Raw genomic sequence first — 16,993 nt, 5'->3', positions numbered from 1 at the left:
AAATTTCAATTCCTTCTCCTGAGGGGTTGGGACAAAATGAAAGTAAGACTACTTCCTGGCTTCTGTGAAATCCTTAGGCAAAAATGCTGGATCAGTCTTGAGAACTATCCTGTCTGGAAAAATAACGCAAAAAGGAGGTCTAATAATAATAAAGCCTCAATTTCGCTGACCCTCCTGGCAGTTGTCACTGCAACTAAAAATACTGTCTTCAAAGTCAGTTCTTTTATCAAACATGTGTCCAAAGGCTCAAAGGGGGTTCCTGTCAGGCTCTGCAAGACTAAAGATAGGTCCCACCTGGGAAAGGGTAGACCTCGGACTGGTCTCTGTCTAGACAGGGCTCTAAAGAATCTGACCACCCACGGGTTGGTGGCCAGAGACTTTTCTAAATAAGCACTAAGAGCTGACACCTGACTTTTAAGGGTACCTATGGATAAACCCTTGTCTGTCCCACAGTGCAGAAATTCCAATACCGCTAAGGAGCTTTCAACGCACCATTCATTGAAATGGAGCCAGACCTTTTTATAAATCCAGCGCGTCTCCTTTTTCCTACTATTGAGGAGGGTGGAGATTAATCTCTCTGAAAATCCCTTAGATTTTAATATACCCTCCTCAGTAGCCAGGCCGCTAATTTCCACTGGTGTACCTGTGGACAGAGGACTGGGCCCTGTGAGAGGAGATCCTCCTGAGGTGGAAGGAATAGGGGAGGCTCTGCTGCCAGTTGCTTAAGAACCCGAAAACCATGCCCTTTTTGGCCAATGTGGGGCCACTAGAATCAAAGGTGTTCTCTAGTTGAAACTTTCTCAGAACTGCCATTAATAATACCGCAGTAGGGAAGGCATAACATGTTTTGAAATTCCAGTTCTGGGTTAACGCATCCACCCCCATTGCTACTTCTCCTCCGTTTAAGGAGAAAAAACAGGGGGTTTTCGCGTTCTCTTGACGCAAAAAGGTCCACTTCTGGGGGTCCCCATTTTTCAGATATGAGATTGAAGACCTCCTGGTTGAGGACCCAATCTCCCTCTCAGTCACCTTCGGCTGAGAAAGACTGCTATCACGTTCCTCTCCCCTCAGCTTAGAATGTCTGTTGCTAGGGCCAGAAGGACTCCACTTCTCGTGCCACCCTGCTTGTTTATATAGGCCACGGCAGACAAGTTGTCCGACCTCACCTGGATGTGGTGGCCCTGGGTTTTTTTTTTTTGAAAAATCCGAGGGCTAGCACAACTGCTTTTAGCTCTTTCCAATTGGACAATCTTTTTAGTTTGTCGTTCTTCCAGGTGCCCTGTGCTAGAAGGGATCCCAGATGTGCCCCCCCTGTGCTAGAAGGGATCCCAGCAGGGGACGAAAGTGTAGTCCTGCCCACTGCATTGCTGGGAGGGTAGAGGTTAGAAGGCCTAGCGTTGACATTAGAAACCTTTTGGAAACCTGTTGATTGCACTGGAGAGAGGCTACTGCTCTGTCCAGTTTCAGAATTTTCTCAGTCGGGAGAATAACTTTCAACAGCGAGTCCAGTAGGTATCCTAGGTACGCAATACGCTGTGAAGGAATCAGGCTGGACTTATTCTAAGTTCCGCAGCCACCCCAGGCCTGATAAGACCCTCTTTGTTAGATCAAGATCTTTGACTAGTTGTTCTGGGGATACTGACAACTTAAGCAGGTCGTTCAGATACGCTATAACTGACACTCCCTGGAGTCACAGGAAAGCCATGGCCTCTGCCAAGACCTTGGTAAATATGCGGGGCGAGGAGGATAGCCCGAAAAGGAAGTGCTTGAAATTGTAGATGCACTATTACCCCGTCCAGGGCTATTGCTAATCGGAGAAACCTCTGAGAGGTTTCTGCGATAGGGACATGTAAATACACGTCCCTGAGGTCCAGAGAAACCATGAAGCAATTGTGTGGTAGAAGGGCTCTGATTGTGAAGATTCATGCGGAATCTCTTGTAGGCAATTGACCTGTTTAGGGGTTTTAAATTCAGAATCAATCTGAATTTCCCTGAAGGTTTTTTCACCACAAATGTGGGAATAAAACCCTTCTCCTTCCTTCCTTCCCTCTTTGTACTCCGTGAACTACCTTCTGATTTTCTAGTTCCCTTAGGGCCTCTAACAAGGCCTTGGCCTTTGCCCTGCAATTGGAAAAGATGCGCAACAAGGAACCTTTGTGGGGGGAGGTCTTGTGAACTCTAGGAGGTACCCCCTTCTTATGACCCCCAGGATGAACCGGTTGGGGGAGATTGTCTCCCACTGCGGAAGGAAGGCCCCCAGTCTTCCTCCCACTGTACCTGAAGAGTCATTGATCTTTACGGGCTTTTTCAGGAGGGTGAAAAAAAAAAAAAATCGCCCCTCCTCTGCCCTTGCTTCTTTGGCCCCAAGTTTTCTTTTTCCCCTCCAGCTTTGGAGCCTCCCTACGTTTTTGCAGACAAAACCCCTTCTTTGTTTGAGCTGGGGCTTTCTGTTTGAGTAGGAATGACTTCTTTTTGGCTGCCGTATGGTCTAAGACTGTATCTAACCCAGGACCGAAAAGAAGATCACCTGTCAAGGGTATCCCACACAACTTGACCTAGAGGCGCTGTCACCAGGCCACGTCTTCAGCCAGAGGGCTCTTACATTGGGGCACATGACATTAAGGCACAGCACATCGGGGCACAGAGGACATCAGGGCACAGAGGACATCAGGGCAAAGAGGACATCAGGGCACAGATCCCAGCACATCAGGGCATGGAGCACATCAGGGCACAGCACATCAGGGTACAGGGCACATCAGGGTACAGGGCACATAGCACATCAGGGCACGGGGCACATCAGGGCACGGGGGGCATATGGAACATTAGGGCACATAGCACATGATGGGGCACATCAGGGCACATTATGGGGCACATCAGGGCACATTATGGGGCACATCAGGGCACGTTATGAGGCACATGTCACGCTGCTCCTCGGCGGTCCCTCCTCTCTTATCGTCCATCTCAGATGATGTCACAAGCAAATAGGGATGGAAGAGAAGAGAGGATGGGCCACCGGGGAGTAGCGTGACATGAGAGCGAACCTATCACAGATGCTTCCTGCACCTCGATCTACCCGTCAGGCGCCAGCTGTCGGCAATTGACGGGTAGATCACCACGGACCTCCAATGCAGGACAGAAACTCCGCCTGATAGGGAATTGAGAGGCGGGGCAGATCTGGTCTCAGGCTTGTGCCAGGTGCAGGAGCGCACTCGGCACGTGTTGTCAATTATCTATTTAGCGCGGCCGGTTCACTGGCGCTTCTATTGCGCCCCTCTGCCTCCAGTAAATGGTCCCGCCCAGGGCATCTGCCCCTTCCACCCCCACCTTGTACCCGCCCTGCCACCATATCCTCAAATGCCAGGTCTATGTGTCTAGAGACCTCTGAGAAGGCTGCATCCAATCTGGGATTTTTGTTCCAAATGGACGCTGGATCCTCCGAAAATGGGAACCTTCTCTTTAGGGATCTAGAAAAAAAATGGTTTCCTATCGGGATCCTGCCACTCTTTTTTAACCAGTACTTAATGTACTGGAAAAACTTTTTTCTTTTGTTCCCCCAAGCCTTTGTACATTAGATCATGGAGTGACAGGGGTTTTTTATCTTCCTGTATACCGAGGGTTGTGTAAATTGCCCCTAGGAGGTCCTCTACCTCATCTAAGGATAATTTATATCTAGAGGTTTTCCTGGACTCGCCGTCCTGGTCCTCTCCCTCTGATCCCTCCTGTGAGTCAGAGGTACCACTGTCTGGTTGCCTTTGCTCCACCTCGGAAGGGCCTGAAGCTTCCTCTGCCATAACTGTAGTAGCAGGTTTGGCAGGTGCAGAGCCCTGAGCCTGTGGCGGGGTTGTATCCTGTGGAGTGGGATTAGAGGGAAGCTGAAACTTTTCAAAAAGTTTTAAAAGATGAAAAGGTGGATGAGAGCTCCTTTACAGAGGCTGCTAATCCAGACTGCTGTTCAGATTCCCTTTCCTAACCAGGGAGTCTATGCAGTCCTTACACAACACTTTTGTCCATGATTCCCCCAAATTGTCTCTACATGAGGCACACTTCCTTTTAGAGCTATGTGTTGATTTTGCCTTTTCTGTAGCTTTCTGAAATGCATGTACCAAAAATGCAGAAAAAAAATATTACTTTTAAACAAACAGTAAATAGTAAACAACCCTGGGAGTGCACTAGACCCACTTGCCCTAGGGATCTGAGCCTCCCTCCCCCCTGAACACCCAGGGGGTCTGCCATCCAAGATAGGAACTATGCATGGAGGGACATCCTGGATAGAGAGGACCCTTCCCCAGGGTGCTCTTACCTTAGGAAGGCTGGAGGTAGTGTCAGTGTAAGTCGTAGCGTCTGCCTCCGACATGACTGCAGGTGATTGCCTTTAGTGAGTCTCACGCTGCCTGTGCGTGTTCCTGACTGTCTCCAGCCTGTGCCTGGCCCCCTATCAGCTCCGCGACCCAGAACCGGAAGTCGCGGGTCAAAGGAGAACGTCCGCCCTCCGCCGGAAATGACGTCACCTGTCGTCCGACCCGCTGGTTCTACAAAATTGCAGCCTATACGCATAGTTGCCAACATTTAAAAAAAAATGTGGGACACTTTTTTGGCTGTAGGTGGAGCTGTACAATAATTAGGGGGCGGGGCATTCGTTTGTAGGCGTGGCTTAGCAAACAAATACATAAGTGCGGCGCGCTTTGCAGCGAAAAATGGGCGTGGCTCACGTGAAAGTGGGCGTGGCTCGAGTCTGAGATGAATGAGGGATGGAGAGGGAAAGGGGGAGAGGGAAAGGGGGAGAGGGAAAGGGGGGACAGCAGCCCCAGATCCTACACAATAGAAATATGTGTATTCTAGAAAGTTTAACAATCAGCAGATAAAGATACTCCAAACAACTGGTGTTAACGCTTCAATCATCCCGGCACCATGGTTGTTATGGTGTCAGGATGATTGAAGCGCATTATTCCTATCATTACATTGTAATATAAAATTAAATCATTCAACTCACCATAATGCCGAATCAGTGGGATCCCTGAGCGTGTCACTAGCCACGTCGCCTGCCACCAGCAGAGTCTGTCCTTGCATCAATGCCCCCGCCAGAGTCTGTCCTTGCATCAGGTGCCCCCGCCAGAGTCTGTCCTTGCATCAGGTGCCCCCGCCAGAGTCGGTCCTTGCATCAGGTGCCCCCGCCAGAGTCGATCCTTGCATCAGGTGCCCCCGCCAGAGTCGGTCCTTGCATCAGGTGCCCCCGCCAGAGTCGGTCCTTGCATCAGGTGCCCCCGCCAGAGTCGGTCCTTGCATCAGGTGCCCCCGCCAGAGTCGGTCCTTGCATCAGGTGCCCCCGCCAGAGTCGGTCCTTGCATCAGGTGCCCCCGCCAGAGTCTGTCCTTGCATCAGATGCCCCCGCCAGAGTCTGTCCTTGCATCAGGTGCCCCCGCCAGAGTCTGTCCTTGCATCAGGTGCCCCCGCCAGAGTCTGTATAGATCCCCTCCATCAGTGTAGACCCCCTCCATCAGTGCAGACCCCCCCTCTATTATTGCAGACCCCCCCTCTATTATTGCAGACCCCCCCTCTATTATTGCAGCCCCCCTCAGTGCAGCCCCCCCCCAGTTAATGCAGCCCCCCTCAGTGCAGCCCCCCTCAGTTAGTGCAGCCCCCCCTCGCTCAGTGCAGGAGCGGCCGGTGTTCTGCCGAGAAAGTTCCCCTCAGCAATGGAGGACCCCCTGTACTGCGCAGGCGCAGCGCTTGCGCAGTACAGGGCTGGGGAACTTTCAGCAAGACACGGCGCCGGCGCCGTGTCTTCTGCTTGTATCAGTGGAGAGGGGAGGGGCCATGCAGCTAAAGAAGCCGCTTCATTGGCTGCACGGATCGAGCCCCCTTCCCCTCTCCACTCAACACTAGAGGAAGATAGAGCGGCGGCGCCGGCCGCCATTTTGCTTGAGCCCGCTGCTCCAAAAAAAAAAAAACATTCCCGACTTTCCTTATGGAAAATCCCAATTCGGGACAGCCTCCAATCGGGACGAGGGTCCCAAAATCGGGATTGTCCCAGGAAAATCGGGACTGTTGGCAACTATGCTATACGTGTACAGGGGGAGTGGACTGTTTCCTTGCTGTGGCCCTGTGGACGTGATAGGGGTCCCCCGCAACCTGATGCTGCGCTCGACAAGGAAGGGGCAGCTTCTGCTGCTGGTATGTACCGCTCTTTTCTTTCCTGGAAGCCCCTGCTTTCCTAGGGTTTTTTTAAAACGGCCACAATCTCCCTGACTGCTTAAGCCAGATCCCATGCACAGTGTCTCCCCACTGGAGGAAACACTAATAACTGAGGTCCGGCAGGGGAAGTAAGAATTTATGGGCTGGCGCAGTGTTTCCTAGAGGAAGAGGAGGAGACTCTCTCTCATAGTGGCTGTCCTGAATGACGAAAAGGGAAATATCAGTAAGGTGCATTAAAAGCATGCCAAACATTAACAGGTGCAAAACATTAATATGTACATAACAGGTCATAACAGCAAAATCAGCCAGTAGGACATACATAAGGCAATAATATGCAATGAAACAGTACACAAATTAAATTGTATATGTTGCGTCGGGAAAACGTACCAAGTCCCCAGTGTCCAGATGCTTTCTCCTGATCTGAAGAATAATGGGGCTTACATTGGGGAGCACCAGCTCTACGCGGTCCATATAAATGTGCCGCCCCAGGCTCAGTTTTTGGTAGACCCTTGTCTCTGATGTTGTAGTGTCCCCTTTGAGGGTCCTGAAAGGCCGTCGGATGGCCACATGGTCCAGTTAAAGAAGTCCTGCCATTTCACTTCAAGTGCCTGAAAAAGGGATTCTGGCCCATATGGGAACTCGTACCCATCCTATGACTTAACCTGGTTCAAGTACTGCTGTTGCCAGGCAAGGTGGGCTAACTTTTTACCCCTGACCTCTTCTTGGGGCCAGATACTAGTCCAGAGCCCTTTGGAAATTATCCACGCTGGCATGGAGGGGCAGACACATTACAGCATATTAACCCATACATTATCAGACACTAACCCATGAGCACAAGTAATTAACAATGCAGGCACCTGCCTACAAGCGAGCAGTACCACTGACAAATGCAACCAATTCGAGTAAAATGGGGCCGTGCCCCACAACTAATGCCCCATTTAAATTCCGCCAGCAAAAGTCCAATGAGAGCTTTTGGTCGGAAATTGCGACCGTGTGTATGCTCCATCAGACTTTTGCTGGCAGAATTCCAGCCAGCAAAAGATTGCGAGCAGGTTCTCTATTTTTCGGTCAGAAAAAGTTCCTGTAAAAAGTTTGTCTGTATGCAATTTAGACGCGCAAAAAATCACGCATGCTCGGAAACAATTTGACGCATGCTCGGAAGCACTGAACATTTTCACTGATCGTCGTAGTGTTGTACGTCACCGCGTTCTTGACAGTCGAAAGTTCAGAGAACTTGTGTGACCATGTGTATGCAAGCCAAGCTTGAGCAGAATTCGGCGGAAAAACCATCCAAGATTTTTCAGACGGAAATTCCGCTCGTGTGTATGGGGCATAAGTGTAATACACACTGCTGGAGCTTGTTGGGGAACTTGTTGGTTCAGCATTATCTGCGTTAAAACAGGCAGTGAGGGGGTGACATATCTCCCTTTCATTGCCTGCCAAACACCTCTGAAAAGCAATTCACCATGGAATGCTTTTCAGAAATTAGGCAAGGGCTACCGCACGTATGAACAAGTCTTAAGAAGCCTTTTTTTTTTAACAATCTGGCCAGTAGAGTTTTACTTGGCCTTCAGTGCTTCTGTTACAGTCCACGTGACTTAAAATGAACCCTGTATGTCTAATGCAATCATAAATCCCAGTGGGTCTCCTCAGCTAAAACATAAGACAACAGTGGTTTGTTATGTCTAGAGGAAAGATGAAGAGGCTCTATCATTTACCATATATCTTAGTCTAGCCAGTTTCGACACTCTCCTCCTCCACCTGAAGCTCCGGTTTGTGGGCGGCATTGGCATCATCACATACAATACAGGGACAACCCTGTATAATAACCTGAGGAGGCTAGGGTGCAACTGGAACCAGTCACAACTTAAAAGGAAGACTGTGGAAGATTGGTAGGAGTGCTTGAGGAAGTAGGCTGGAGAGAAGAGCAAGGTAAGCATGTACTTTGCCCCTAGATTAAACCAGCATTAATACCTTCCACTCTGGGGGGGCCCCACTTTCACGGGTGGATTTTCTCATACATCTGGAGTTGGGTTGTACGTTGTAATTTCCAGACGCATTCACCTCTCGGGGCTAAGTTTATTTGGATTTTCTACTTTTATTGCTTAAAACATATGGGAGAGAGGGTAAAAGAGAAACAGGGAAACCCAAACGCAACTTCACAGCTTCTCAACGGCAACCTATCTGTACTACAGCCTCTGTGCCTTCCTAAATGTAATAATATCTTGGTAGCAGGCCCTATACCAACATGAGGCACCGTGATGTTTAGGCAGGGTTGCTCTTAAATTTATCTGATAGTTTAGTGATAGTTGCCTTGGCCAATTGCTAGGAGGTCAATTGATTTCACCCTAACTCTGGACTTGCTGCACTTTTCTCTTTTGTCGCTAGGTGGCATTAGATAAGACAAGGGCCTTGCAAGGACAGATTAGGAATGAATGGGGTGTCTCAGCCAATGAGCAGGGATTTTCCTGGGTCCCTTGGCCTGCTGGAAGAACCCATTTATTTGGGTCGAGTCTGGTGATCGGGGGTTCTGTGCCACCTAGACAGCTGTCTGGGTGGATGTGTGTCATGTTGCCCCGGGCTGCTAGGCCAGAGACCTGAGGCCTATCCTGGGGGCATCTGGATGCAAGGCTATCTGAGGGCCTATCCAGAAGAAAGAGAGCAGCGTAGGGTTGGGACTGCGGCTTGCAGTCCAACCAGAAGTGACGGTTCTGCTGGCCGGAAAACCTGTCGTGGTCGGAGGTAGAGGGGAAGCTGTTGCCACTAAGGGATCATCCACCTTGTTACCAGGGACCACTGTGAGTAGCTGAAGCAAGTACCTGAGCAGTATTCTCACCAACCGGGGACGGTGAAGAATTGGGAAACTTCAGCAGATGTCAAGCCAGGGACCCAGCCAATGGAGGTGACGCTTGCAGAGCATTATTGTGTGCCAAGCCAGGGACCGAGCAGGCCAGTGGGGTGAAGCTTGAAGAGTGTCTGAGTGCCAATCTAGGGACCCAGCAGGGGCGTGGGGGTGATGCTTGAGGAAGATACTCAGTGAGAAGATTGGAAGAGCTCAAGGGATCCAGTGGCAGTGGATCAGCGGCTTTAAGTGATAGACTGGGAACTTCGTTGAGTGAAGGTCTAAAAAGGAGATTGTGGAGAAAGTGAAAGAGTTCATTACAACTCTTGTTAGAAACTGTTCCATAGGAGACAGCGTTTCTACACATGCAGATGTCGTGTCTGGCTGGATGCCTTTCCCTGCATGGCTGTTTACCTATAGTCTAAAATCTCAGCGTCTGCAAATTAACTTTGCAACTACTAGGGTGTCCTGGAACCAGCCCTCTCTCCCACAGTTCTGTTTAAGAGAAAATAAATCTCTTTGCATTCAAGTAGTGTCTGGCACCTATTAATCTACTTTACATTGCACCCACCATGCCTCGTAACCCACTCTACACAGAAGGATGTCAGCTGTCTCTAACCCTGGAGGTCACCATTAGGCCTGAAGAGGCCTGGAACTTGGCTGCAAACACATAGGGGTCTATAAAAATGTGTTGTCTGAATGTCTCAGCATTCACAAAAAGTCACAAATTATTGTAATATGTATGAAATGTCAGTTTCCATTTGTTGCCCTCAGTGAATATAATATCACCTAGCTTTCGATCCTAAGTGAAAAAAGCCTAAAGACCAATTCGACCAATAGAGAAAATTGCCTAATATTATAGGCCAAGAATATCTGTCCAGAAGGAGAAACAATACGGGGAGGATCTCCGTTAAGTGTATGGAGATTCCTGAGCTCACCACCGACAGTGTAATGAATCAGCTGCTGTGGAGAGGGAACTGTTATACAGAAATTATACATGCAGAGGGACACCTGTGGACAGCATCGCTTCCCATCTACAGTGGACCGGTGGCTGTTCTGGATCCTCCAGCGACGCCTGCACTTCAGATTTGGGTAAGCCGTGGCGGAGTGTGACGGAGGTCAGACGCCATTCCCAGAGCCAGGATCCAGAGGGAGTTTCTGAAAGAGCCTTCATCATCACTAACATCACTGCCAGCAGCTTCTGTAACCTGGGTGGGCATTTGCCCATTTAGTTCTTTATGACACTGCGATTAGACATCACTTATTCCGCCCAGCTTTATGGTGCTACTGGAAGCCAGTTTATTCACTCCATTGAACACTATGTGCAGACATCTGTGCTTTATTTACATCCTTATCATTTGTAATCTTACTGCATACAAGCCATATAGGAAGAGTTTGAAGTAAGCAAAGATAAACCACAGATCAACTCAATTTGCTCTACCTTACCATTAAGGAACACATTATTCATAATACTTCAAAGCTAGCTGAAGATTTACTGGATTCCAAGGAGTAACACTCAAATCCCTTTTTATTCTCTCTTTTTTTGCTCAAGTAACTAAAGTTGTTTTATCACAAAGGATCTGCTCTCACTTGCTCTGGAACTCTATTTAAAGAAGCCAGCCACTATAAACATAATAGTTTGAATAGTGTTTGTCATGTTGTATTGATGTTAATGGCCTGTGGGTTGAGGAAACAGAGGGGAGTGAATCGGACATAGGAATTAGAGTGAATTGAATTTGGATCACTGTATACTTTGTATTTCTCCTTACTACTGAAGGGTCCTAAATGACCAAATAGCAAATCATAAAGTGTGTTATAGTGTTCAGATAAGAATACCTCTATGATTTACAGTGTTATGTTATGCATCTTTATGTGCTTTTTTGCAAACTTGAACTGTTTCACTGGTATTGTGCAAGTTTCTCGTTATTGGTGACAGTAAAATTACTGAACCCAGGGTGTCAGAGGACTTGCAGAGTCGAGGCAACCAGTGGGGCAAAGATTCTATCAGCGGCCCTCACGAGGGTAGCACTACATGAAATCTTGTTAAATTGCATTCCTTTTTTTGCATCTGGAGCTGTGATTTATAATACAAAATTATGGCTCTATTCCGATACCTAGATAAGCCACTACAGGAGAAAGGAATTGGGTATTATCTCATAGAATTGTGGAATGCAAGAGTTCAAACACTGAAGGGTTACCAAAAGGCAGTGCAATATCTATGTTGGGACCAAGCTTGCCAACTATTCCAGAATTGCTCACATTTGCCAGTTTTCACGGCAAACAAACCAAATATTTCCTTCTTCAGGGCAACTACAGGTAGATTCCTCTTGCTTCAGTAGACCTATTTCAATCCTCAATAGCTCAGCTACATCTGGGCAAAGCCCAGGGCAGCGTTGCACTAAATATTTATCATTTTCCCCAGCTTACACAACTGAGCCAACACCTCAATGATCGGCTATAGAGAATACATATTCATAACTCAGTCATCTAGACTAGTGGCAGAAGCAATTAAATCTGAGTTTAGGAATTATTTCAGCCCACAAATAGATAAGAGAAGTGCCCCAGCTGGCTACAGACTGGTTGTATCCAACAAACACAAAGCAAACTAGGGACACCGCTGCCTAAAGAGACCCTGTCACCAAAGTAAAATTGCAGGCAAAAGCTCAAAAAAAGTAAATATTTTAAAATTTTTATTTGCATTGTTTCTCTTTTTAGATATGATTTTTTTTATTGCATAGTGCCTCTATACTTGCTTGAAAATGGTTCTTTAAAATGAATAGCCTACCTTTAAGGTAGGGTCATAACCTTCTCTTTAAAAGTAAACATTTAAAGTGACATTAAAGACTTTTTTTCTTTTTTTGTAACAAACATGTCAAACTTACCTGCTCTGTGCAGTGGTTTTGCAGAGCATTCCCAATCCTCCTCTTCTTGGGTCCCCTGCCGGTGCTCCTGGCTTTTCCTCTTCAGCCAGTGTCCCCAATAGCAAGCCGCTTGCTCTAGGGGCACTGGTGTGCTTACTCGCTCCCTAGCCCCTCTCTATGCATCCATAAGACACATAGAGCCCCAGCTCAGCCCCGCTTCCCACTCTCTACTCATTGACTCACTGGCTGTGATTGACAGTAGCAGGAGCCAATGGCTCCCACTGCTGTCTCAGCCACTGAGGAATGAAAGTTCCAGAAGAAGCTCAAATCTCATGCACTTCGCTGAATTGAGAGGGAACCCGGGTGAGTAGGGTTCAAAAACAGAAGGGTTTTTTTTACCTTCAGGCATAGAATTCTTTTAAATCCACTTTAACACAGAGTAAATCCATGTTTCAGTATTCAGCTTTTCTGATGCAAGAAACCACCAACAAACTGTTTATTATTATTACAGCTAAACAGTGCAGATGGGAGTGGTTCTTGTTCATTTGTGTGTGTACATTTTAGAATGAGCTATTGAGCTCTGTCAACGTTATTTCTTTCTTTCTCCCCTTTAATCAGTTTTCTTTGTTTACATACAGAATACGTTACTCAGCTGGATGAAGTGATGGCTGTTTCAGGTGAAGAGGTCACTATCCCGTGTTATTACACCAAGGACACCTCAACGCTTCGATACGTCAGCTGGAATACTGTAGACAGTGCAGATAATGAATGTCCTTATTCACATCCCATACTTGTATTAAATCAAGCACGTCAACAGAGCCGGTACTCTCTGGTCAATTTCACTCAAGACATCTCACTGCGTATTCATCATATTGATATAAATGATCACCGAAGCTATTGCTGTGTTGTCTCTACAGCACTTACAACGCTGACAAGCAAACAATTTACAAGGCTGATTGTTGCAGGTAAACATAAAACACCTATGCTAGGAAACAGAAATGTAGAGAATGCTTCACTGACCACTCCATCACTCAGAAATTTCTAGTGGTCTTGCTGTTATGCTGAACCATTGGCTTCAGTATTTTCTGAGTGGAATTGATAATAAAGTTGGCAGTGCCTCCACCCAAGACAGAGCCTCTGAGAAGTGAAAGGGCTCCCTTCCTGGGAAATTATTCAGCATTTTAATCAAAGTAATTGGAAACAGAAGAACTATTGGTCTGTCAGCATGGACCAAAGGGTGAGTAAGCATTTGACACAGTTCCCCATAAACGTTTACTGTACAAAATAAGGTCCGTTGGCATGGACCATAGGGTGAGGAGTACATGGATTGAAAAATGGCTACAAGGGCGAGTTCAGAGGGTGGTGATAAATAGGGAGTACTCGGAATGGTCAGGGGTGGGTAGTGGGGTCCCCCAGGGTTCTGTGCTGGGACCAATCCTATTTAATTTGTTCATAAACGACCTGGAGGATGGGATAAACAGTTCAATCTCTGTATTTACGGACAATACTAAGCTAAGCAGGGCAATAACTTCTCTGCAGGATGTGGAAACCTTGCAAGAAGATCTAAACAAATGAATGGCGTGGGCACCTACATGGCAAATGAGGTTTAATGTTGAAAAATGTAAAATAATGCATTTGGGTGCAAAAAATATGAATGCAGTCTACTCACTAGGGGGAGAACCTCTGGGAGAATCTAGGATGGAAAAGGACCTGGGGGTCCTAGTAGATGATAGGCTCAGCAATGGCATGCAATGCCAAGCTGCTGCTAACAAAGCAAACAGAATACTGGCATACATTAAAAAGGGGATTAACTCCAGGGATAAAACAATAGTTCTACCACTCTACAAGACTCTGGTCCGGCCGCACCTGGAGTATGCTGTCCAGTTCTGGACACCAGTTCTCAGGAAGGATGTACTGGAACTGGAGAGAAGAGTCCAGTGAAGTGCAACAAAACTAATAAATGGACTGGAGGATCTTAGTTATGAGGAAAGGTTGCAAGCATTGAACTTATTCTCTCTGGAGAAGAGACGCTTGAGAGGGGATATGATTTCAATGTACAAATACCGTACTGGTGAGCCCACAATAGGGATAAAACTTTTCCGTGCAAGGGAATTTAATAAGACTCGTGGCCAATCACTAAAATTAGAAAAGAAGCAGTTTAACCTTAACCACTTAAGGACCGCCTCACGCCGATGTACGTCGGCAAGGCGGCACGGGCAGGCAAAATCACGTACATATACGTGATTTGCCTCCCGCGGGTGGGGGGTCCGATCGGACCCCCCCTCCGGTGCCCGAGGCGGTCCTGTTATGTCCCCCGGCGATCGGAGGTGAGGGGGAGGCCATCCGTTCGTGGCCCCCCCCTCGCGATCGCCGCCGGTCAATCAGATCATTTCCTTTGCTGCTGTATGCTAAACAGCAGCAAATGAAATGATGTCATCTCTCCTCGGCTCGGTGTTTTCCGTTCCGGCGCCGAGGGGAGAAGACAGGTATGTGAGTGAAAACACACACACAGTAGAACATGCCAGGCACACAAAACACCCCGATCGCCCCCCGATCCCCCCCCCTAACCCCCCCCCCCGTCACAAACTGACACCAGCAGTTTTTTTTTTTTTTCTGATTACTGCATGGTGTCAGTTTGTGACAGTTACAGTGTTAGGACAGGTACTGTTAGCCCCTTTTAGGTCTAGGGTACCCCCCTAACACCCCCTAATAAAGTTTTAACCCCTTGATCACCCCCTGTCACCAGTACCACTAAGCGATCATTTTTCTGATCGCTGTGTTAGTGTCGCTGGTGACGCTAGTTAGGGAGGTAAATATTTAGGTTCGCCGTCAGCGTTTTATAGCGTCAGGGACCCCCCTATACTATCTAATAAATGTTTTAACCCCTTGATTGCCCCCTAGTTAACCCTTTCACCACTGATCACCGTATAACCGTTACGGGTGACGCTGGTTAGTTCGTTTATTTTTTATAGTGTCAGGGCACCCGCCGTTTATTACCGAATAAAGGTTTAGCCCCCTGATCGCCCGGCGGTGATATGCGTCGCCCCAGGCAGCGTCAGGTTAGCGCCAGTACCGCTAACACCCACGCACGCAGCATACACCTCCCTTAGTGGTATAGTATCTGTACGGATCAATATCTGATCCAATCAGATCTATACTAGCGTCCCCAGCAGTTTAGGGTTCCCAAAAACGCAGTGTTAGCGGGATCAGCCCAGATACCTGCTAGCACCTGCGTTTTGCCACTCCGCCCGGCCCAGCCCAGCCCACCCAAGTGCAGTATCGATCGATCACTGTCACTTACAAAACACTAAACGCATAACTGCAGCGTTCGCAGAGTCAGGCCTGATCCCTGCGACCGCTAACAGTTTTTTTGGTAGCGTTTTGGTGAACTGGCAAGCACCAGTGGCCTAGTACACCCCGGTCGTAGTCAAACCAGCACTGCAGTAACACTTGGTGACGTGGCGAGTCCCATAAGTGCAATTCAAGCTGGTGAGGAGGCAAGCACAAGTAGTGTCCCGCTGCCACCAAAAAGACAAACACAGGCCCGTCGTGCCCATAGTGCCCTTCCTGCTGCATTCGCCAATCCTAATTGGGAACCCACCACTTCTGCAGCGCCCGTACTTCCCCCATTCACATCCCCAACCAAATGCAGTCGGCTGCATGAGAGGCATTTTCTTTATGTCCTCCCGAGTACCCCTACCCAGCGAACCCCCCAAAAAAGATGTCGTGTCTGCAGCAAGCGTGGATATAGGCGTGACACCCGCTATTATTGTCCCTCCTGTTCTGACAATCCTGGTCTTTGCATTGGTGAATGTTTTGAACGCTACCATTCACTAGTTGAGTATTAGCGTATCATACAGCATTGCACAGACTAGGCGCACTTTGACAGGGTCTCCCAAGATGCCATCGCATTTTGAGAGACCCGAACCTGGAACCGGTTACCGTTATAAAAGTTAGTTACAAAAAAAGTGTAAAAAAAAAAATATATATATAAAATAAAAAAAAATAGTTGTCGTTTTATTGTTCTCTCTCTCTCTATTCTCTCTCTCTATTGTTCTGCTCTTTTTTACTGTATTCTATTCTGCAATGTTTTATTGTTATTATGTTTTATCATGTTTGCTTTTCAGGTATGCAATTTTTTATACTTTACTGTTTATTGTGCTTTATTGTTAACCATTTTTTTGTCTTCAGGTACGCCATTCACGACTTTGAGTGGTTATACCAGAATGATGCCTGCAGGTTTAGGTATCATCTTGGTATCATTCTTTTCAGCCAGCGGTCGGCTTTCATGTAAAAGCAATCCTAGCGGCTAGTTAGCCTCTAGACTGCTTTTACAAGCCGTGGGAGGGAATGCCCCCCCACTGTCTTCCGTGTTTTTCTCTGGCTCTCCTGTCTCAACAGGGAACCTGAGAATGCAGCCGGTGATTCAGCCAGCTGACCATAGAGCTGATCAGAGACCAGAGTGGCTCCAAACATCTCTATGGCCTAAGAAACCGGAAGCTACAAGCATTTTATGACTTAGATTTCGCCGGATGTAAATAGCGCCATTGGGAAATTGGGGAAGCATTTTATCACACCGATCTTGATGTGGTCAGATGCTTTGAGGGCAGAGAGATCTAGGGTCTAATAGACCCCAATTTTTTCAAAAAAGAGTACCTGTCACTACCTATTATTATTATTATTATACAGTATTTATATAGCGCCAACAGTTTACGTAGCCTATTGCTATCATAGGGGATATTTACATTCCCCGAGATAACAATAAAAATGATTAAAAAAAAAATGAAAGGAACAGTTTAAAAAAAAAGATAAAAAAGCAAAAAAATATTAAAGAAAATAAAGCAAAAAAAAAAAAAGCACCCCTGTCGCCCCCTGCTCTCGCGCAAGCGGCGGTCTGTCGTCAAAAGTAAACAGCAATTGCACCATGCATGTGAGGTATCACCGCGAAGGTCAGATCGAGGGCAGTAATTTTAGCAGTAGACCTCCTCTGTAAATCTAAAGTGGTAACCTGTAAAGGCTTTTAAAGGCTTTTAAAAATGTATTTATTTTGTTGCCACTGCACGTTTGTGCGCAATTGTAAAGCATGTCATGTTTGGTA

General features: G+C 47.3%; 1 protein-coding gene across 2 annotated transcripts in view; it reads left to right on the top strand.

Moving 5' to 3' along the window:
• LOC141134741 (uncharacterized) overlaps positions 1 to 16,993 on the top strand; it is a 70,032-nt gene that overhangs the window by 19,892 nt on the left and 33,147 nt on the right. For both annotated transcript variants that reach the window (XM_073624178.1, XM_073624177.1), the window contains exon 3: positions 12,534 to 12,860. In XM_073624178.1, the coding sequence (XP_073480279.1) occupies positions 12,534 to 12,860 (327 nt within the window). The remainder of the gene's footprint in view (positions 1 to 12,533; positions 12,861 to 16,993) is intronic.

Source organism: Aquarana catesbeiana, linkage group LG03, assembly GCF_042186555.1.
Source record: "Aquarana catesbeiana isolate 2022-GZ linkage group LG03, ASM4218655v1, whole genome shotgun sequence".
In the NCBI taxonomy this organism is placed as follows: domain Eukaryota; kingdom Metazoa; phylum Chordata; class Amphibia; order Anura; family Ranidae; genus Aquarana; species Aquarana catesbeiana.
This window is presented reverse-complemented; position numbering and strand designations above follow the sequence as displayed.